This window comes from Leuciscus leuciscus (genome assembly GCF_965113295.1).
Source record: "Leuciscus leuciscus genome assembly, chromosome: 7".
NCBI classification, from domain to species: Eukaryota; Metazoa; Chordata; class Actinopteri; order Cypriniformes; family Leuciscidae; genus Leuciscus; species Leuciscus leuciscus.
Window position 1 is genome coordinate 15319477 of NC_138731.1, and position 24103 is coordinate 15343579.

Sequence of the window (24103 nt, forward strand, 5' to 3'; positions counted from 1 at the left end):
TGCAACTGGACACGTCCTGTTAAAAACAGGTGGGCATATGAGGTCTCAATGCCTCAGGCCCATCTGCACACTCTGTCCTCTTTCAAAAACACACTGTAGTTTTACATGATTCAAAATCAGCAATAATAATAATGTGGTCTTAAAACAGCGGAGTCATCCAAACAGAGGCAGGACACAGTGAGCACAGGGAGAGTCTGTGCGTGCTCGACTTGTGTAAAACAGATCCAACGAATTACTGCATTTAAAGCCGCATTTAAATTAAAAAAACAAAATGAAAGTTTACAGAGTTTCAAAGTACTGCATTAAACTACTATATTTAATGTTGAATATAATATATAATGAAGCAAAGAGGGAATATTTGTGGGTCCTTATAATGCCAAATGTCTGGATTTAACCAGTAAAAAAGGGAGTACATTATTTTATGTAGTCGTGACAGATTACAAGTAGGTTATGCGTCAAACATAATTCTGTAATTTCAGCTTCAGAATCATGTATTTTTTCTTTCTGGTGTCACCATTACCAACTGCATTGGGGACCAGGAACAAGTCCAAACCCATTCAAGTTCACCCCCCATGTCCATATTTTTTTTTTTTGCGTTTTAATCAACAGTAAATGTGTTAACTTATTACAATAGGTCTTAGAAGTAATAATAATAAAACCGTCTTCTTTATTTTGGCTTAAAGTATTGCGATAGTATCGTATCGTGAGCACTATATCGGGAATCGTATTGTGAGCACAGTATCGGCAATCGTATCGAATCATAACATGAGTGTATCATTACACCCCTAACAGTGGATGAAGAGCAATCATCACATACAGTATCACTATACAGAAAATACACTAAAAACGGACAATATAAACCCAATGGTCATGAACAGCTGTTAAAATCGATAAGGGTTGAGTGACCTCTTAATGGATAGGAAAAGATTATTAGGGAAGGACAACTTCCAAACCCTGTTATAGTCTCATCTTACAAAAGATCTACCACAATAACCCCAAGCAGATGGCCTGACTTGGAGATTAAAATCAAATTATGGAGTCTTTTACAAAGTCCTGAAAAACCTCACAGTCTTTGAGTAGGACCCTAATTAAAAGAGACCTTAATCCAAGCCTCTCATTCAAGATAAGAATTATTCTTAGGTCTAAAACATACTGTACACTATTGACCATGGTGTCCAGTCCTGCTCCTGGAGGGCCAATGTACTGAAGAGTTTAGCTCCAACTTGCCAGGAAGTTTCTAAGGTTGTATATAAAATCGCTCCCTATACCCTATTCTCTATACTACTCCACTATATACTCCACTAAATAAGGGTGTCCAGTCTGTCTTCTGGAAGGACAATGTCCTAAAGAGTTTAGCTTCATTTTTGCTCCAGTACACTTGCCTGGAAGTTCCACTAATACAGTCCACTGAATTAGCGAATGAAAACCAGTGAGCCAATTCGGACATTGAGTGTACCAGAAGAACTCTGCAGGGTAGTGCAAAAGTGCTAGTGCATGGGTATTTTAGCAGCTAGCCATTAAGTGTACATCGGTTGTACACTTGATATTTAGATGCATTATGGGATTGAATGAGAGCACTCGATAATATCCACCATGGTTTCGGATACCGATATAGTTGTGTCCCAAATTACAATCTATACACCATGTACACAATGTGCTTATGCACTATGCACTTATACACTATGTACTTAATATGCACTATGTACTCAACACTTTCTATAAACTTTATAAGGTTAGTTTGTCACCCAACATCAGAGTCTGAATGGCCCCCCAATGTTTTATTTGTTGTTTGTTGATTTTCAAATATAAAACTTGTTGAAATGTTTTCAGTGTGAGCATCAGTTATTTTTGAACACTTTCATCTCGCTTTAACAAAACCGTGATAATATTGATAATCACGATAATTTTGGTCACTGATATGAAATTTTCATACCGTCTCATCCCTACATTCCACACTTCATTTTTTCAGTTAATTAAGCGCATCATTCGGGTATTTAAAGTGCACTTTTTTGGGGGGAATTTTCAGTGTGAACACACTACACACTATTTATACAACAAAACAGCATAGAATAGTGCATAAGTACACAAATTGGAACACACCACTTCATTAGTTTGTTCAGGTGTGTATAATTAGGATTGAAGCTAAACTCTGCAGTACAGTGGTCCTCCAGGAGCAGGATTGGACACCCCTGCAGCCTGCACATGTAATAATGTGTTTATGTCTGTATGACGTTCATGATGCAACTAAGCAGCATGCATTGCATTCATCGTGTTGTTAAACTATCGTCAGTTTTCAAGGTCATTGACTGCAAAAGTGCCCATGAGCAAAGAGGGCTGATTTCAAATTGAACACTTGCAGGGGGTCCTGCACCAGCTGAGCAACTGCCAATGAAATCAATGGGAATGATAGCACATCGCTTTAAGTATTATAACACCTTTATTCCACAAGTTAAAAGTCTGGCTATATGACCCTAGGCTCTTCATAATATTTCAGAAAATGATAAAACAAGCACAGACTTGACAAAAACTCACCCAAAAGCTTCACAGTGGTTTGAGCGGAGGGGCTCTGGGCCATTTCGCTACTTCCACTGCCTGACTGCTCTGTTTACAGAGGTGATGATCATAAATACAGCCTAACTTGTGCTGTTAACAGAACCGGTTACGGCCCATTGTCCCAGGACGCCTGAATGTATGAGCCCGGGAGGCCTGTAAACCCAGAGCCATCTAAAAGGTCCGCTTCTCAGGCATGACAGGAAAAGCAGCTGCCCTGGAATGAGCTCAGAGTCTGGCTTCAGATCAGAGGAGCATCGACCCTGACATCACTGTAACAGTGCTAAGACTAAAACATATGAATATGGAAAGAATTAAGACTGAAGGAGAACTTGCATACCACAGAAAATATTTACTTAAAGCAGATCAGATGAACATGATGATCCCAGAAACAGAAGAGAGATCAATTTAGAAACACGAGGAGAGCAAACTATGAACATAGTCGAAAGTATCAAAAGATCATAAGAAAAAAAAGAAAAAAAAAGTATTGGGAAAGAAAATGCAGCTGTACACAGCTGTTTATTTGAACTTTCTTTTCCAGGGGAAAGTGTATAGAATGAGTAGGAAAAGCGTAATGGAACAGCCATTCCATTCTCAATGACTCTTGTTTTGAGAGTTAGATCGGGCTATGATGTTTTTCAGAGGGCAAGTGTGCATCTGCCGATCAAACAAAGCAGACTGCTTTGTTGTGATTTGGCAGTCTGGTCAGGCGGCTAGCAGCCCACTAGAGAGACAGATGGTCATTAGCTGGAGCAGGACAGGACAGTGAGCTGGAGTATCCCCTCCCCCGGCAGCAGGGCTGGACAACATGTCTCAGGGGTCGAGTGAATGGAGTACACTCTGTTTATGCACAACTACTCTGCAAAAGCACTTCTTGCAAACATGACACTGCTGGGGGACTTTCACATTATTATTGATAAAAGTGCTTTATAAAATCTGCATGGCATTTCCAACCCTGTGTATTCATGCCTAAACCGATTTTCTCAAGTTTGCGCTCTGCTGACCAGAAAGCCTAGAAGAAACGAGAAAGTGGGCCCTATCATACATCCGGCACAATGCGGCGCCAGGCGCAGTGTTTTTTGCTAGTTTCAGCCCGACGCAGTTATCATTTTCAAGTCCTGCACCACGTTGTTTAAATAGAAAATGTATATTCATGTGCTGGTCTGAAAACGAGGTGTGTTCAGGCGCATTGTTGGCACATTGCTATTTTGAGGCAACTGAAATAGACTGACTTTAGACCAGGTTTTTGTTGGTCAATGGCACAAAGGTGCAATATTTTTCTTGCTATTTAAAGAGCGCGTTATTAATGTGCCCCTATAGGTGGGTCCACAACGCGTGTACATTTTGTCCCATAGATGGTCTGCTTGTGCACTTTAACCTCGCACACGAGCAGATCCATTTCCTCTCTGGTGAAGCGTTCAGTTTTTCCGGTTGCAATTCTACCATGTAAATAGCGAATCCACCATGGCGCGAGTGCAACTGGCTTTTAAAGGGAATGTGAGATGAGACTCTGATTGGTTGGTTTATTGCACATTACGCGCAAAACACACCCATTACTCATTAAGTGAATAGGGGCGACCCTTTTAGACCATGCACTGGGCACGCCCACCATTTCTCCCGTCGTTAAACTAGCAAAAGTGTATTTGGACACGCCCTCAAGTGCACTTGCGACGTGTGCTTTAGACCATTCGCTTATATCGTTTAAATAGGACCCATACCCCTTTTCCACCAAGGCAGAGCTGGTGCTGGTTCGGAGCCAGAGCCTAGTTTCAAATCAGTTCTTTGTTTTTCCACCGCCAAAGCACCAGCTCCGAACCAGTAAAACTGGTTCTTAAGTAGCACCAAATCATTGCAGGGTCTAGAACGGAGTCAAGAAAGAACCGCTTGCGTCAGAGGCTGGGGGCGGGGTTACCGTGGCCAACAAGACTGAAGAGAAACTTGTGACCGCCATTTTTAAATAGCAGCTAGTCGAGCTAATAGCAGCTCGATTATAATATCCGTCTATGTAAGTTACGGCGAGCTGCACGAACGCGTTGGATTCGCCGTGTTTGGATGCCGATTTATTTTCACAAACCCATGAGCATCCATAGTAACGCAACGTCTATTATTGTTGATGCCTTGTTCGAGATGCATCGGAGCAGCGTGGACCGATCAGAGCTGCGGGAGTGTTTGGAGATCATACGACTCCTTGTGCTTTTTGATCGCTTTCGCAGTGCTTTGATTTCATGTGCTGATCGTTCTGCGAGAAGCCGATGCATCTCGAACAAGTCTGGTGTGTTTGTGTTTGGCGCTGCCGAACCTAGCGTTGCTGGGCAACATGATACGTATGCAGTGACGTAAGATATAGCTCTGTTGTGGCTCTCTGGCCGGTGGAAACACAAACCGGTTCTTAGTAAGCTCGTCAGTCGAACCAACTCCGAACTGGCAATAGCTCTAGCTCTGAACCAGCACCCGGTTCTTGTTGGTGGAAAAGGGGTACCAGTGACTCTGTTGGACAGTGCTTCCAAAAGATTAAAATCTTTGCTGTAATTTATTGCTAACTTAGTGCTAAAAACTAAATGTTAAAATAGGAAGAAACAATTGAATTCCCTGCCTATGGTCCGAGATGCTGGTATAGGCTACCCTACATAGGACAAGCTGTTTGGAAAATGGATGGAAAAATAATATGAAATATAAACAATAAAATTAAATCAAATAAATTTGCAAACATCAGTCAAATAACCAAAATGGTGCTGACATACTGTCCCAATTGTAGTAGTAGTAGTAGTAGCCTTTATTGTCACTTAGTCACAAGTACCAGCGAAATTAGCCATCAACTTGTGTGTAATCTTGCGACACAGAGGTCAATGGATGAGAAGGATTCTAAACTCACATGTGTGGACTGAGCTCATAGAAGTTCCTGTTGCGATACTCCTCCACCTTTTCTGCTGTGTAGATGGGCAGGGACTTGTAGGGGTTCATTGAGATCACCACACTGCCAATGTATGTCTGTGGAGGAAAGTGAAAGAAGCAGTGAACCACTGATCAACAAACAAGAAGAATCAAGCATAAGAATTTGTGAAAATACCTGATATGAGTAGAGACAACATAACCAGTCATATATTCAATATACAGTATATAGACTAATTTTGGTACCCAAGTGTTGTCACTGCACACTGTTTATGCACGGGTCAATGAGTCGTAATGAAAAAAACGGTGCCTATTATGAAAATGACGGTAATTGTGAATTTGTACTGTTATTGTGACAACCCTAAAAGCTCACTGTATTTCTACTTGTCAAATCTAGTTCATCCCCTGCTGTGAGACACAGACATCAGCATGCACATTTGCTGGCTCATTCTGTTGTAGGAACAGCGGCGGCAGCAGTGTAGGGGAGTAACGCTACAATATGCCTCCGTCTGCACGATCCAGATGGGAATTCCTGGGTATTGTTCAGACAGGCGGGGGGCCCGCAAGCAACTGAACAAGAGAACACAAACAAAAATGTTCGGAATCCCAGGATGCATCAACATCACAGGGTGGTCAAAAGTGGACAACTGTGTCTGAAGTAGTCTATTTCAGAAGACTTATACAAACATTGAATAATTTATTCCAGCTTCTCTTTCTTTAAGTCTTTCTTTCCGTATACACTACAACTAATTTTCAACTTATCACGTTAAAAGCAAATCTCAAATGTCTGAGGGACCTCAGAACAATGTCTATTTCTTGCTGCCGTCTTCAACCTTTCATTACAGTGAGTGTTGCATAAGGCTTGCAGCTGGAGAATCAGACCTCTCCCATGGCAACACAGCCTATTGTCAAGGTGTTCACAAGAGGCATAATGAATGCCTAAGATATAAAAAACAATTGTAAATGGACAGATGAAGTGAAAGTAAAAAAAAAATAAAATCAAAAAAAAAAATCAACAAAAGCAGACATCCCTCAAGGCATACACTAACCATCAAAAAAGTTTGGAGCCATTGGGTATGGAGCTAATAATATGACAAAACGATTTGAATTTGAATTGTGTAAATTTGAATTATTTGCAAGTGAAATCTAACAAAATTGAATTTTAGGTGGTAGTTTAAATAGTTCTGAATTTGATTTTTTTTAAACGAATATTGAACATTTGAAATTTAACAAACTGAAATGTTTTTATGGCTGAATTTTATAGACATGTATTTTCCAACAGCTAGTTTTTTTGTTCTGAATTCGTATACTGCAAATATTCAGTTTAAAAAAATACAGATTCAAGTTTTCAAGATGAAGAAATTCGTAACTTCAAATTCAGTTTTCTAAAATTCAAGTTCAAAAATTCAAGTTCAAAAATTCAGATCTTACAGAAAGTAGGTCACAGGTCATCCACAGGGAAGAGTAAAGGATCTCAGATAAGTCGAACAGAGCATTTTGGCTGCACTGCAGTAGTTTTCTGCCGCAAACGCGGTGGTGGTTCAAGAGAATCCGTGTATCTTTCGTTCAGTCGTTTTTTTATTTAATATTAAGAGTAGAAAAATGAGAAAACAGCTTGAGTATTAGATTTCTAATATTCTAGTAATAATAGTCCGCTGTTGCACGGAGCTTACAAAAACTGTGTATTGCAACTATAGGCTATATTTCATTTCCTCATCAAACAACTAGACTAACGAATGGCTCGGCACAACAGAAGAGCCCAGAAAGGGCTTTTTCTCTGAGTAGACCAGCAGTTGGTCTGAATTTGCTATAGCCTATTTTCCGGACTGTATAGGCCAAGTCACGTTTTATGAAACACGCTGTGATTTATTCCAAAGTGACTCTGGCATATATAATGCATTTAACGTCAAATAATATAAATGTTGACTTTCAAAAGTAGGCGCGCCAAGAAGGCTATTCTCTGTATTTTGGTTCATTTTTGGTGAGCGCCAGAAAGATCTAAAGAGACCGAGACGCGCTAAAGCAGCGCATCATGTTGTTTTATTTATATTTCAATGGCATTATATTTTGTAATCATTTTGAATGTACACAAATTGACTATAAATAACAGAGTATTAAGTTATTTCCCAGCAGTGGAACAAATCCAAGTGATGGCGCCAGCGCATCGCGCTCTCACACAACATAGCCTACTATCAGACCTGGCGTTGCTTCATATCGCAAACTGCTCATTATCAAAATGAAACACAGTCAAACAAACATATAAAAAGGTATTCTGCCTAATTTAATTGGTCTGTTGTACAATATAAAAGGCAAGCTGTGCCGCACACAGTAGCCTACAGTCCAAACATTTCCCTTGAAGACGCTGATTTAGCCTATAGCCTAGGCTACGTGTATTTTGGGACTCGACTGAAGTATGACGCATTTTTATTTGTATTATAATATAATATATTAAAATACATCATCTTCTGAGTTTTATGATGTAGCTAGGCCTTTTGTGTTTTATTTAAATTAAAATGTATTGTAATTTACATCTCAAAAGGATGCGCTTTGTGCATTCTCTGACATTACATTTATTTATTCCATTAATATTGAGTATCAGTTGATGTTAAACAAAACTGTGTTATTTTCTATGGCAACTAAACTTCCAAAATAAATAATAATAAAAAATAATAATAAAAAAAAAGCTCCGCAGCTTTTCCACACAGATTTTGAGAATTGGCCAGCTAAAAAAATAGGCCAAGGAAGTAGACTAACGGCTAGTGTCCGGGAGATGCGTTCATATTTATGAAATAAACATAACTGATTTTGTCTACACCTAAATACATTTCCAAGGAACCCCTAATTATAACAGTGATTTAGCCCAAATGTGGGTGGGGGTAATGAACACATGTTTTTTTTTTTCTTGTTTTTTTTTTCTTTTGCCCAAATGGTCTCCACCAAGAAAAAACAACAAGAATGAAAAATAAGTAGCCATGTATAGGCCTAATAAAATAATATAGGCTACATAGCCTATAAAAGAGGCTATATTGTGCCCTTTATTACAAACAACATTTAGCCTATTTTAAACGCCAAGCCTAAACAAATTTATTTAAATCGAAACGGTCGCGCATCTCTCATTCAGTCAAAAGTTTTCATATTTGCAATGTAACACGTGGATGCTAACTATTAATATAAAGAAGGCGTCATACTTCAGTCGAATCCCAAAATACACGTATAGGCTAAATCAGCGTCTTCACAGCAAGGGAAATGTTTGGAGTGGGACTGTGTGCGGCACAGCTTGCCCTTTATATTGTACAACAGACCAATAAAATTAGGCAGAATAACTTTTTATATGTTTGGTTGACTGTGTTTCATTTTGATAATGAACAGTCTGCGATATGAAGTAGTAACGTCAGGTCTGATAGTATGTTGTGTGAGAGCGCGATGCGCGAGCGCCATCACTTGGATTTGTTCCACTGCTGGGAAATAACTATACAGATAATATGACATAATTCGAAACAGTAAAATGTATATTTTTATTTGTATACATTCAAAATGACTACAAAATATAATGCCATTGAAAAATAAATAAAACAACATGATGCGCTGCTTTAGCACGTCTCGGTCTCTTTAGATCTTTCTGGCGCTCACCAAAAATGAACCAAAATACAGAGAATAGCCTTCTTGGCGCGCCTACTTTTGAAAGTCAACATTTATACCACTTGAACCACCACCGCGTTTGCGGCAGAAAACTACTGCAGTGCAGCCAAAATGCTCTGTTCGACTTATCTGAGATCCTTTACTCTTCCCTGTGGATGACCTGTGCTGTGACCTACTTTCTGTAAGATCTGAATTTTTGAACTTGAATTTTTGAACTTGAATTTTTGAACTTGAATTTTTGAACTTGAATTTTAGAAAACTGAATTTGAAGTTACGAATTTCTTCATCTTGAAAACTTGAATCTGTATTTTTTTAAACTGAATATTTGCAGTATACGAATTCAGAACAAAAAAACTAGCTGTTGGAAAATACATGTCTATAAAATTCAGCCATAAAAACATTTCAGTTTGTTAAATTTCAAATGTTCAATATTCGTTTAAAAAAAATCAAATTCAGAACTATTTAAACTACCACCTAAAATTCAATTTTGTTAGATTTCACTTGCAAATAATTCAAATTTACACAATTCAAATTCAAATCGTTTTGTCATATTATTAGCTCCATAATTGGGACAATTCCAACAACTGAATTTATCTTAAAAGTTTTTTTAACTAAATTCCTAAAATGACATTTGTAGACATCATTTGTGCCTAATATATTATATATATATATATATATATATATATATATATATATATATATATATATATATATATATTTTGCAAAGCAAAATAGTTTACATTGAATTATACAAATAAAAAGTACATTAACAAGTAACTAAATAAACAAATGAAAATTAGATTAACTACATAGAAGGAAAATCAGTTAACAAATGGTCTGCCTACATTTGAACTCATTCAATACTGTCATTTACTAATTATTATTATTACCAAAAAAATCAACCATGAGAGAGGGAATCTAGACAGAAGTTGGCAACTTTGAGGAAATAACTAAATTCACATACATTCATTTATGTTATTTCATAGTTTGATGACATGGAACTTAGAACAAAAAAACAAACATTCTTCAGTATTATTAACTTCAGAGCGATTCTTCTTTCACACAAACAGAAGAGGACTGACATCTCTCATTTCTATGAGGAATATGATAACATCCTCCCATTCCCAGATGTATTTAAACACTGTCAACAATGGTGACATCGGGGACACTAGAGATGAGACTTCTATCAGTGCATTAGAAGAGGAGTATGCCAGTCTAAGGGCGTTTTCACACCTGAAAATCCACACCAAGGTCCGAATCAAAGTTCATGTTTTGATACATTTTATACATTTGGTAAGTTTTGGTTTACATTGCAATTATGCGAACGCACTAAAAACTTTACATGACATACTTGCGTCCTGTTTTCATCATCTATGTGGGCTGCATCTTGACATTGATTGGTTTGTAAACGGACAAACGTCTGACGTCAATTCGGCGGGTAACTTTGACAAGAATGAATGAACAGACGCATGTGCAAATATACACATTCCCATTAATACATTTGTTATTTCTTGCAGTTAATTATACAGAGCAAAGTTTAATGATATCAATAAATACAAGGACCTTTGTTTCATAATTCCGCTCTTATTGCCTGCTGTATCTAAAACTGGACCCATCATAGCCTCTTTTTACAGGGCATTGATTAGATAAGGAGATAACTCTTTGTTAAGTTAGTATTGTATTGGTGAAATGTAAGTGATATGATGAACAGTGATGTAAGCTTCTTGGCATACATAGAGAGTGGTACTGATACTGAGAGTGGAGACACTCCTAGAAACTTCATGAACCGTACAATATAAGCTTAAAGGGTTAGTTCGGCCAAAAAAAAAAAAAAAATTCTGTCATTCATTACTCACCCTTTATAAGGGTCAATTTGAATGGAAACAGGCCATTCAGCTGGATCATTTAATCTTGATATTTCCTAGTACTGAAAGCTATTTTTTATGAGGTGTGGTGACTAACGCAGCAATTCATTTGGAACATTTTTCATTGATTTCATTGCCCCACAAAGATAAATCTAACAAAATCTTCCAAGGACTTGTTACCTTGGATACGTTGGACATTGACACCTGTTTGTTTTTGATTATCATCTCAATCGTTGTGATGCTCACGTTACATTGCAGTTCTAAGTCATCATGAAAGCATTTTATTTGCATGCGTTTTAAAGCCATATCAGATTAAAAGTCAGATATAAGTTTTTCTGAACACTCTTTTGCATCTTATTGAACTTAAACTGTAAAAAACTCTCAAACACAGTCAGTTAGGTCTGTGAACGTAAACAGCTGGGAAAGAAATCACAAGTCACGATATCAGATCGGTGTATTAAAGTGGCAGTAGTTTAATGTACAGTACCTGTTGCTGTCTATTGTGTTAATGTGAATCAAACAACAAGAGAGGAGATAAATGAGTACAGCTCACTCAGGGGAGGAGCTAAGCCACGCAAAATGGAGTGCATTCCTAAACAGTGCGTACACACACTGAGGACACAATTATGTAAAAAGAAAAAGAAAAAAAAGTACATTTTGCATAAAAGGTTCCCTTTAAGAATGCAGTGTGTAAGTTATGCTAAAAAAAAAATATATATTGACTGTTTTCAAACAGGTTTCCTTAAAACTCACAGTATCTGCCACTGGTCAAACAAGAGATAACCAATTGACTTGAGCCAATACAGAGCAATGCTTTAATAATGAAACAGAGCCACAGAGCTTGATCTAAGAAAAGTAGAAGATCCTCAATTCTTCTTGATATCCATTCACATTGCATATTCTGATTCATTAGACAGCTATTTACTTATTTATATTAATTACTACATTTCCCAACCTGAATACTACTCTTAGACATAACTATTTCTAACTGTTTTTATAGTATTTATCTACGTTTCAATTTATGTATTCTTATGTTTACTGTCTGTTCATTTGTCTTTAATAATATTTTAACTTTATTAGTTAGGAATTTTTGCTGTGGCATCAAAGTACTTAAAGTAATAAATGGGAAGCAAAGTTATATTAGTCTCAAAACTTTTCTACTTTTGATATTAAATAAAAAAACGACTGAACGAATGATACACGGATTCATTACTTACATAGATCTCGTTGTGATCGAACCGCTTCTTTAGATTCTCAATGAAGGTGTCTTCTGACAGGGGCTCAAGGAGGACCATATCGCCCACCCCTATCATATTGTCGAGAAGTGATGTCTTCACCTCCATTTTGGACAGCACCCCCTAGAGAGAAATTTAGACAATTATATATCAGAAAAATGTAGACCTTGACTGGATACGTTACCTCCATTGACCTAGATACATGTCTGTATATAGATTATTTCAAAATACATAAAAAATACAATTTATACTGACAAATGGCTTGAATACAACTCTTCAATGATAAACGTTATACATTTTTGATAAAAACATTATTTTGATACTTTTGTGGATATTATTGTTAACTAAAACCAAAACCATTCATTTCATTTATAATGAAATAAACACAACGTACAGAAAAAAATTAAATCTCATTTCTGTTTAAAGAACTAAAACACACACACACACTAAAAGCAAAGTTTATAAAAGCAAACAATAAAAAAAAAAACTTTTCTCTGACAAATTCTGTCTGGTATAAAATTACTTGGTTACACCACTAAATGGTCTAAAGGATAAAACCATGTGAAAACACCATGAATACCAAGACAACATTTTCAAAAAATCTGACATGCATTTTCAATTGAGTTTAAGATTTTATCCACTTTTTGGACACTTTTATTTTTCACTGACCCATCTAACCCAGCATTCTACGCGTGGTCCTTTCACGGTGCATTAATGCTGGTGTCTGTTCATATTGATAAAACGTCACCATCAGCTTCTTGCACTTCTTAACTAAAATAATTCTGGATTTGCAAAGCAGCACTTGACTGGACTGGCATGTTCAGTTCTGTTCAGGACACTATGGACAAGATATTCCACCGGGAATTATGTAACAAAAAACCCTTATCCCAGCTGATGACCCATAGATATTCCCAAGATGTTTGAGGGGTCGAGTCATACATTTTTTTACCACTTTCTCACTAAACAAAGTGAACGGCAAAAAAAAAAAAAAAAAAACTTTATTTAAATGTTTACTTTAAGCAAACCCATCACGTAACATTAAATTGTGATTTCACAGTTAAACAGCTAAACTGCTAGGTGCGCTGATTTTTCCCTTCTCTGGTCACTAATCCAGGTGCCAATCGCATTCAGGGCTTTGATACCAGGCTTTACCGAGCCCCTAAACCCCCATGCACTGTTCAAACAAATGGGCAATGGCAAACTGTAGTGCTCAGCATAAAGCTCCTCCAATAAGAGCCAACGTTTTCACTCCCAGCGAAAAAAACAACAAAGCACCCCTAGCCAGTCCAAGTCAAACATCAGCAATGAAACAAGTCCCAAATAAAGGGCAGACAGTGTAATGCATTGTGGTTTGTTGATAACATAAACAAGTGTCATTTGAGTGCACTGATAAGCATGACTGAAGTTTAATGTAAATTAAGGATTAAGAGGTGAAAGCCATCAGCAGATCTTGGACTGTTAAGCTTGCCAGTATTCAGGGTGGAATTTTTCATCAACTTTCAGACTTTGCTGCCCTGGTGTCAGAAATTAAAAAGAGCCCATTAAACTGAAATCAGACTTTGGCTTTTTATCCACTAGTGTACTCATAAACGTTGGCATTACATTTAGCAGATAATGTACAAAAGAAAAAAATATTGCGCATCTTGCACATCATACAAAGTTTTGCCCAGTCAAATAATATCTCTAGAAGGAAAATGTCCCTCCCCTAATACGGTTTGCCAGAAACTATATAGTAGCAAATCGTGGATCACAGCTGAAATAAACAACACATACAAAAAAAAAAATGATATGTGCCACTGCCACCTATACTTCCTGATTGAACATCTATACAGAAATGAAAACTGTGCTCGTCATTTCATCGGTTCTTCAGCTTTTTATTTTATTTTAAAAGGGACAATAACCTTTAAGGTCTTTTTTTTCCAATATAAAATAGTGTGGAGCACATTAATAAAAAAAAAAGTAATAGGTATAATTTTTCAAATTCTAAATTATTAACTAACTAAAACAAATAAATACAAAAGTAACTGCACAGCTGCATAGGCTAAAGCACAAGATATACTGTATATTATTTTTCCCCCTTAAATAACACTAGCCTAAACAGCTAAACAATTAACAAAACTCGCTTTGGAGACTGTAAAAAAAGACATATCTGACATATCTTAAAAAATAAAACGCTACATAAAGTTCATGTTATGAATTAAATACACATTGATTTTTATTAAAGCTACTGAAGTTATTCAGTTTAGATCAGGAAGTGATTTTCTCTTTATATCTTGTTTTATTACCATTAATGACACAAGGTTTATTAGGCTGCGGTCCAAACGCATGGATCTAATACACAGACACACATCCGAGTAGTCATGCGCTGTTTGACAGGTTTTTAATGCACTTCGGGTGTGCGCGCTCAGAAAAGCTTATATCAGAACAGCGTGCACATAAAAAGCCTAACTGGCAAGGCTTTTAAACACATGCAAATAAAGTTTAGTGATTGCGAAGAATTGCAATGTCACGTGCGTGTAACCCTACCGCTGCGTTGCTATGTGAATTCATGATGTGAATGTATGTCAGTTTGTACAGTATGTTGGAACTTGGGACGCAGGCACCAGAACTGTAACTGATATAAATGTGCACTGTACTACGATATTTCTTCAAAAGCAGATCGTGGAGACATTTTAATCGTTCCCAATGTAAAATCATGATATCGCACACCCCTACTTAGAATAGAATTTTATGAAATATCGTCAACATGTTAAATAAGAGATATATAGATCTAAATACAAGAGATATCTTGTTAGATAACAAGAGTATACTACAAATCATATACTTTTCTACCACATGTATGCCATTTTTGCCCATATGGTTAATTTCTGCACTCTAAACAATGACAGAGATTATCAAAGTGCTAAAATCATAAAATATTTTTTTGCTTATGATACATATACTATATGACCCTCACTGCTAATGAAATCACAGTTATCTCAGCCAACTACTTAGGATAGAACAATGAAGCTTTTTACAATTGTTTTTCTGTTTTGCATTATCTTTGCTGTCGAATAACAGTGGGGGAAACCACCTATCTCTATGTCTTGCTCAATTTGTGTCTTGGCAACAGCTGTAACCAAGCAGCTGGGGATATAATCAGCTACCTGCGAAAAAGGACAGTGGAAAGGACCACAGACTAAAGGTCATACAAGACATGGAGAAACCCTGGGTGTATCCAGCGGTTCCAGAGTAAAGAGAATAATTCCAGGGCACGCTCTCCCCACTGCATAGCAACTCCTGGCAAAATCTACAAGTCTAACTGAATACCAGCTGAATACCAGCTGCTCTGGAAGGGCAACTTATTGGCCAATAAACATTCTCCTCAGAAAACCAGTGTTTTTATTTCTTTAATCCATGATCATCAGTGCTTCAAATACTTAATGGTAAATATTTGGTTTCACATAGACCGACTTTATATGAGATCTATATATCTTTTGGTTTATTTTATTTTGCCCGTATGCCACATGGCACAAATGGACAATTTATACTGTAGACTTTATACAGGAAGAGCAGAAAAACAAGCCAGGAGGAAACCAGGTAATAAACAGGAACCACCAAATATGTGGTATTAAATCTGCCAGTGATGGGGTGCATGGGTATGTCTCTGATCAAAACATTTATTTCAATAACACCTTTTCTAGAAGGAAAGATTACAGTAGGGAGAAACATCAGAATGAAAGTCCCATCAAAAGGGGAAACTTGGAAACTATTGTTCTACTATAATTTCCAAAAGCGTGGTGTGATCCTCAGCAAGCATGTGAATTAGTGCTGTTAGCCTAGTAGCCCAGATTCCCCCCAATGATATAACTACATTTAAACAGCACTGGAGTACATGAACCATATAATAAATCCTTCAGAATCAATCTACAGATCAAGAGAGGCAGGATTACGTTTTTTTCTGACAAGGACAGCACATCATGTGGTATTTATTTTATTTAATCTGCAAAGATTTTGAAAAACTATTTTAAAAAATGTTTTAAAAACACAATTTTAATCATTTGAGCCAAAGTAACGAACGAATGGCTGAATGAACGAATGAATGGCTGAATGAACGACTGAATGGCGAATGACCGAATGGCTGAATGAACGAATGATTGATTCTAGGCAACAATGGCTATTTGGTTGAATGCTGGTTCTCCTAAGATATATTGAATATCGTCAATATAATTTCACAAGATGATATTGTGAAAAATATATATTTTCTGCTATGTTGCCCCCACCCTGATACAAACTACTTCCCATTTTCACTATTGCAAAGGAACTGCTGCTTTAAACAAATGGGCCATGCAGTTTCCATAAAGTGCATCAGGTCAGACATGTTTTTCTGCACATAATTGGATGCAGTTGATGTGCATTAGCAAATAAAGGCATCATTGTTGAAGCCAGATTTCAGAATCATCGCATAGAGCTTCCCACAACTCTTTATAAATCCATCAGATTAAGCCGTGTAGTATTTTTAGTTACATGACTGCCCTAAAAATGAAGGCACCATGTGCAGCATCAGCATTAGTATTTCACTGGATTGACCGGCTGTCACCTTTCTAAACTGGCCCACACCCAAAACTCTGCAGCTGCCCTACATTTCTAAGTGCAACACACCAATAATGTATAATTTAAAATTCCTGGAAGTGAGCCACGTGTGATTTTCCGTACACGGACAAGGCAGAGCAGAAAGTCCCTCTTTTCACCTAAAACAACCAAACCTGCATTGAGATCAAACAGACCCTTCATTTACATTTTAGAATACATTTAATTAAAATAGGATAGGATTCAAGTTAAATAGCTAAATAGGATTCAGCAATTTCAGCTCAGTTTCAAATCAATCCATGCCCTTTCTAAAAGGTAAAAAAAAATCTGGAAATGCAGAACCAAAACGTTAACCTGACACTTAGTGATGCCAGTGGAACAAGTTAACAACATAATAGGGTTTAATCGAGTACAGACCGCTGAATAAAGGGCCAGACACATGGCTGGTGATGGCAACTTCAGCTGGGATCCAAATGAAGCGATGGGGCAAAGCCATTGTGGCTATTTGTGAGTATATGCAAGCATGCTCAGTGACCTGAAACACTGCTATGCAAGTCTGCACCGTTTCCAGGGTAAACCCTCGGATTGATTTTCCACAATCCCACGGGAGCCAGGCTTGGCAGTCTAGAATGAATCTCTGAATTGCATCTTTGGGACATTTATCATTTAAAATAATAATAGTAGTAATAAAACTAACATTTTGTGTGACAAGCTATTGCTGGTTCATAACTCCAAGTCTTGCTTCATATGAATTTCTGCTAAGACACCATAAAAGCTCACAAGTCCAAAATAAGCCTATGAAGATAGAAATGCGTTTGAAAGTCTCAATCATAAAGTATCATAAATAGGCTTATATTTAAAAGCATCAGTATCCTATAAATATGCGTACAATATGAGTGCTTTAAAGGCTACTTTTTCAATTGAGCATCACATGAAAACGTGACATTATCATTCTTCGCGACAAATAACTTTAACTCCTGATACTATTATGCTTTTCATCCGTGTATCCTCCACTAACTGCGCCCAAAGAGGGATTACTTTTTCCTATTTTCACGCGAGGAAAATAACCTTAGGTCTAAGTTACTTTCTCCCAGTGACAATTAATCCCTCTACAGAGTAAAACCAGTGCTGTTAGCCATGAGACTGAGATAGTGAAGTGACAGAGGTCATTGGGTCTCACTCACCAAACATACGTATGCACAAATTTGAGCGTGAAATGTGCGAACAATTTTAAGAACAAATCACGATTCACCAAAGATGTCGTAATAAAATGTATTCTAAATAGAAGCAAAATTATACGAACAACAAACCACACGCACGCAAAAAGCACGTAATCTGTACGGCCTTATTTTATCCGAACACGAGACACGACTATAATTATATTGAAGTATGTTGCATCAATTGTATTATATAATCCAACTGGTGAGAATGGCACACTTGGCATTGCTCGATGATCGGCCAAGACCAAGTTTGCAGCAAGTTTGACTTTGATGAGAGTGACCAAAGCTGTAAGGAAAGCGTGTGCAGAAAGCCCTTATATGAAGATGGTTTGGGCGCGTTTTATGCAAATGACTAACTTTGTGCACGCGGCCGCTCATTTAGAATACTAAAAATTCACTAACATCTGACTGCTTTTTCAAAATAGCCCAACTGTGCAGGAAAACCGTGACCCTGGCAACACTTTCCATGAGGCATGTCTGAGACAGTAGAGCCACCTCAAGTCTGTTGCTCTTATCCTCACTGCTGATTCATGAGAAGCTGCTGAACACTTAGCAATACAATTGTGTTCTGGTTGAACTTCTCTTTCAGAGTGCCAGTGGCACCAACCAATGGAGAAAAAAATAACAAACAGACCTAACTTCACTGAAGTATGCTCCACATGGAATAACTTTATATTTTGTGCACACAGTTCTTCAACTGTTCAGACAGGAGAAGAGCTATGCTACGGTGAAATTTCATACCAATATCCTTTAAAAAAAATCAATAAACCCCACCTGGGTTAAAGGTGTCATAGGAGATGATGAAGAGCAGGATTCTTCAAATCTGGCCCCTGAGGACAGATCCTGCAGAGTTTGGATGTGTCCGAAATTGCATGCTATCGGAGTAGGTAGTACATTTGATTAGGAATGAACTTCATGAACTTTAAAAAAAGGGCATTCTATATAGTATGAATGAAATTGAGACTAACTAATTTGTCATGCTGGCTTTATCATGTAACAGTCACTCCACTGCCATTCAAAACTTCTCTTCTGTGGCCTCACGGGATAGAAAAGAGTCCATCGAATGCGCACTTCAGAATCTCGGCAGAAGTAGTAGGTCATTTACTTTTCGCCAACTGTTTAGTAAATACTCTTTTCACATACTGTTTTTCGGCTATATAGTACGGAAGTAGGAATATTCATAAAGAGGTTAGCGCCAACCGCAATTAATGGAAAAGCTAATCAAGTCCTATGTCTGTACTCTGTACATGCCTACGAGTAGGTGAAAAACAGTATGTCCGAATTCATATTCATAAAATATTAGGTGAAAAGTACTGTCACTGATTCTCACTGTATTTTTCAGAATCTTTTTTCTCCAAAGGCAAAACTCTTCAACACAGAGTTCAAAGCTAGCAACCAACTCCAACATGAGTCACAACACAACATTCAAAGCAAAAGGTAACTACTGAAAAAAAATGACAAAAGGACCAAAACGATGTACTCAAGTTACAAGGGAAATAACTGCTTATGCCATGAAGCATTGCAAATGATGCCATTGAAACAATGGTATCCTATAAATCTTGTATAAAAAATCCTTAATTAAAGAACAGCATATAAATTCTGCAAATTTTTGAGAGAGCAGTGAGACTGACTCGGAATAAAAATTAGATTGCAATGTCGTTATTTTATTTACATTAAGTTGTAGTGGGCAATGATTTTGAGTTTGAGTTTACTCATCTGTGAAGAGTTCTAAACCAAACATTTACTATCCCTTACTGTAAAAACTAAATGTAGAGACCTCGATAAAAAGGCCCATTCCATTAGAGAAAGTGACTCTACTGTTTGAAGCTTGAGAGACCTAACCCTCTTGAAAAGTCAACACTCTCTTCAGTCTCTCACATCTGTTGATTGTGGTTTGCAAAGCACCTATCCAGAGAAGAGCGATGTATTTGTAGGCGTCCAGTGGGTGGAATAATGCATAAGCTCCAAGTGAGGTGAGAGTAAGGTGCAAAGAAATTGCATTGCATGCAGTACTTGTCATTTCTACAAAGTTTAATGCTAGAGAAAAGACTTTATGTGAACTCCTTGTTTTATGACATATAAATCTGATTTAGAGAAATACCTGCTGCATTTTCACTATTCACAAGTCAACATTGAGGGAATTACACAGAAAGTTATTAAAAAAACTACAGTCAGCCAGAACATAAAGCCAACGGTTTCCAGTTACACTGATTAAATACATTACACCAAACCCAATATGAGCAGTTTCTTGGCACTAACTGTTGGCCATGGCCCATGAGTGGTTTCCATACACCATAAACTCAATTCACCGAGAGTGTACGTTATGCAGGAAGCAATATGGGGATCTAACATGACAGGAGACCATTTAATTTTACAATAACAAATATGTTTTTACTTTTTGTGTGCTTCACATAAAGCAAAAAAAAAAAAAAAAAAAATTCTTCTCCATTTGATCATCTATCCTTAAAATAGCACTAACAATTACTCCAATAAGGAAGTTTCCACAGTACTACGCTACTTATTAATGAGTCAAACCAATAAAATCAAAGTAGCTTTTAGTGTCAAAGTGCAAATCAAGTTAGATCAAAGGGGAAATAAATAACAATTATGTAAGTCTAATGGCTTTAATATCTCAGAAACATAGAAGTAAATAGAAATAAATAAATAAGACAACAGGGTAAACATTTTCTGAAGAAAAGGCAAGTGCTAAGATGTTCCGTGGTTTCCAGGGTGTTGCTATGCAGTTGCTAAGATGTTCTGTGTTGCTATATGGTTACTTTGCTCTAGATGGTTGCCAAGATATTGCTATGCAGAACACCTTAGCATGTTGGTATACAGTTGTTAAAGTGCTCTGAGTAGTTGTTGCTTGGGTGTTCTGATTGGGTTTTAGACCATTACCATATGGTTAAAATGTTCGGTGTGATTGCCAGGGTGTTGCTATGCGGTTCCTATGGTGTTCTGAGTGTTTTTAGCATGTTGCTATACAGTTGATAGGGTGTTCTGAGTGGTTGTTAGGTGATTTGAATTTTAGAGTATTGCTGGTTACTACAGTCTAGATGGTTTCTAGGGCATTGCTATGTGGTTCTGGGTGCTTTTAGCATGTTATGATTGCTATGGTGTTCTTGGTGGTTGCCAAGGAGTTGCTGTGTGGTTTCTGTTTCCCGAGTAATTGTTATGTTGATATAAATTTTCTAAGGTGTTCTGGGTGTTTGCTTAGTGACCGCCCAACAAGTCTCTACGATATTCTGGTCCATTTGATGCAGGTCTATGGGATTTTATAGTTTGGTGGGGGGGAAATCTGATAGAAAAGAAACAACATCTCTTCCCAGTAATTACTTGAGGTAGCCTATCCTGTATCACTCAAGCCCGTAACAAGTCCTGAGAGGAACGAGTTACGTGCTGAAGTTTAATACGTTTTTAGGGGGTTAAACAAACCTTTAATCCAACATTACACGGGTAATAGTAATAATGTTTGTCCTGCCACACATTACTAACAAGTGGGTGACCTTGGACAAAAAAGTGGTGTAAGTACACTGGGTTTTGATAGATCCAGCTCAAACTCAGCAGGCTTCAGGCTTCTTTGTCTCTGCCACTTAACTTTAAGACCATTGACGCTCCCAGTGTGTGTGTGTGTGTGTGTGTGCTGCTGCCATATCGACCATCCATGCAAATACTGTTGCGCTCTTTATGCTTTATCATTTAAAGTCTCTCAGGTTAACGCGCAGTTGCTTGGCAATTGACCCAAACATGAAACTTTTTAATTTTTATTAATCGAGGCTCTTGTTCCTTCCTCTCTCCCTTCAGATAATTTTTAAGTCTTCAGCTCATTTATCCGGTTTACACTTGAGCAGCATAAAACTTCAATCCTGTTTTCTTGAGCATCGATGCTCTGAGAGTTCGGGACACGCGGTTTTCTGTTTAACTTATGACCATGCATTTTGAAACAATCACTAAAGTAAGTTCACCGTGAAACCGTTCAAAAAAAAAAATAATCACCGCTTGCGTCTCTTTCTTATAAATTTGACTCAATTAATGAATAAGTAAATGTGCAGCGAATGTAAGTTAAATTAGCAACCCAAAAGATTCATCCGGAATGAAAAAGCAACTTTTAAATGAATGAAAACATAACTTGCCTCAGCTCTTGATTAAAATGTCCCTTTTAATCCACCTTTGAAGGCAAAGCGATATTCCGCTCTAAATAAATTGGGAAAGATGATTCGCGTGTTGCCTTCCCGGAGCTTTTGTCTGTGTGTCCCGTGAGCAGTGTGGGACGCGTCCCTCTCTCGTGCAGTGAAACTGACTGAGACTAGGCTACTGCTGCTCCATGAGCACGGGGAGTGGTGACTGGAATCCCACTGTGATAATCACCTTATCCCAGAAAAACGCCCATCTCCTCCAACCCCTTTGAATGAACAGCCACAACTTTCGGTAAGCAAAAAAACTAACTGCAACACTGCCATCATGCGTCGTCTTGATGAAATTGCACCACTCACATTGAACCAGCACACTACCAGTTAAAATAGTCAGTTAAAAGTTTGGGAACACCAACTCATTGTTTATTAGGCTAATATTTTCTCCATTTTAATTTAACAGTAAATAGTAAGCCATTAAATCTATAAAAAAGAACATGATGGAAGAACAAATTGAATTATGCTGCTAACTAGTGACTGTAATGTAAAATAAATAGAATTTTAAAATGAAAACAAACAAACAAAATGTATGCTAGCTGGACACTTGTTGCTGATGATTTTCAACCATAAAAATAAATACATGCATTTAGTAAATTTGTATGCACAAATAATATTGAGTTGAGTTTTGAGTCGGAAAGTTATCTTTCAGTTAAGTGAGTCAGTTCAGTAACCGAATAATTCATAAAAGTTTTTATTCACCAAAAATGGTAGGCTTATTGGAGTCATATATACTCGCACACTGGTCAAAGGCAATGGATAGCCTGGATTTTGAGTCACTAAAACGAATCACCAAGTCTATGCGGATACTAAGGTGTTCTGGATGGTTTTTTGCACGTTGCTATATCCAGGTGTTTTGTTGTTAGGGTGTTTTGAATGGATGCAAGGGGTTTGCTATGCGGTTGCTAAATTTTCCTTAGAGGTTTATCATGGCCATACAATTACTTTGTTCTAAATGTTTGCCAGGGCGTTGTTATGCAGTTGCTAAGGTGTTCTGATTTTTTTCATTTTTTTTTTTTTTAAGCACGTTGCTATACGATTGCTGGGTGGTTGCCAAGGCGTTGCTATGTGGTTTCTGTGTTCTGACTGAGTAAATGCATACTAGCTGCTGACACTTGTTACTGTTGCTGATTGGGACAATATCCATCTGCAGAGCCGAAGAGCCAGAGGCAGTTTCAGGACAGCCGCGCCAGGCCAGCTCTCAGACCGGAAGTTAGGGTGGAGATTATACCCAGATAGCAAATTACATCTGGCTTAGTTGTGGCCCACATCTCCCACATTCTTCTGGCCCATTTACCGCATGGAATGACGGCGATGACCTGATGTGTGGCTGGCAATAGCATACATATCCAGGCCTCATCTGGGCCAACTATAGCACATATGGCTCAGTTCTGGCATTGGCAAAGGTCACATGGGCCGTATCTAGCCCACACACATCAAGCTGGTTTTAGTGTGAGTTGTGGTTTGCTGTGTATGGGCCAGATACGGCCCATGTGACCTTTGTCGCTGCCAGAACTGAGCCATATACCATAGTTGGCCCAGATGAGGCCTGGATATGTATGCTATCTGGGTAGCCTCTTTAAGGGTAGGGTTAATAGTGTAGGCGGGTTAGACACAGGGTGCAATGAACTCCCTAGTTTCCTTGGTAGTGAACCAGTATACCGTCTAGCCATGGTGTACACAAATTCGGGCACTGGTAAGGACAGTAAGGACCTTGGCTCACTACACATTGGGACACTGATGGCCCTATTTCCGGTGGCATGACAGCGTCCTCATTGTTGGGATAGAGCCTTGTGAATCTCTGAGGCTTTCCCCTGCTTGTGAAAAGAAAGTCTCGGAGTATCGATTACAGGGCCATCTAGTGGTTAATAAAATGTACAAGAGCCGGTACTTGGGATGAAGCTTCTTTGGATGAAGCTCTCACCTCCATCACTGATGTAATTTTATTC

General features: G+C 37.8%; 1 protein-coding gene across 4 annotated transcripts in view; it reads right to left on the bottom strand.

The window, feature by feature from the left end:
* Positions 1 to 22318, bottom strand: part of myo1b (myosin IB) — a 104258-nt gene extending 81940 nt beyond the window's left edge. For 2 of the 4 annotated variants that reach the window (XM_082175289.1, XM_082175288.1), the window contains exons 1-3: positions 22101 to 22318; positions 12161 to 12301; positions 5423 to 5538 (exon numbers count right to left, since the gene is read on the bottom strand). In XM_082175289.1, coding sequence (XP_082031415.1) covers positions 5423 to 5538; positions 12161 to 12286 — 242 coding nt within the window. In that variant the 5' untranslated portion in view covers positions 12287 to 12301; positions 22101 to 22318. The remainder of the gene's footprint in view (positions 1 to 5422; positions 5539 to 12160; positions 12302 to 22100) is intronic. The other 2 variants (XM_082175291.1, XM_082175290.1) reach the window with 1 other exon arrangement.
* Between the last annotated feature and the right edge of the window lie 1785 nt (positions 22319 to 24103).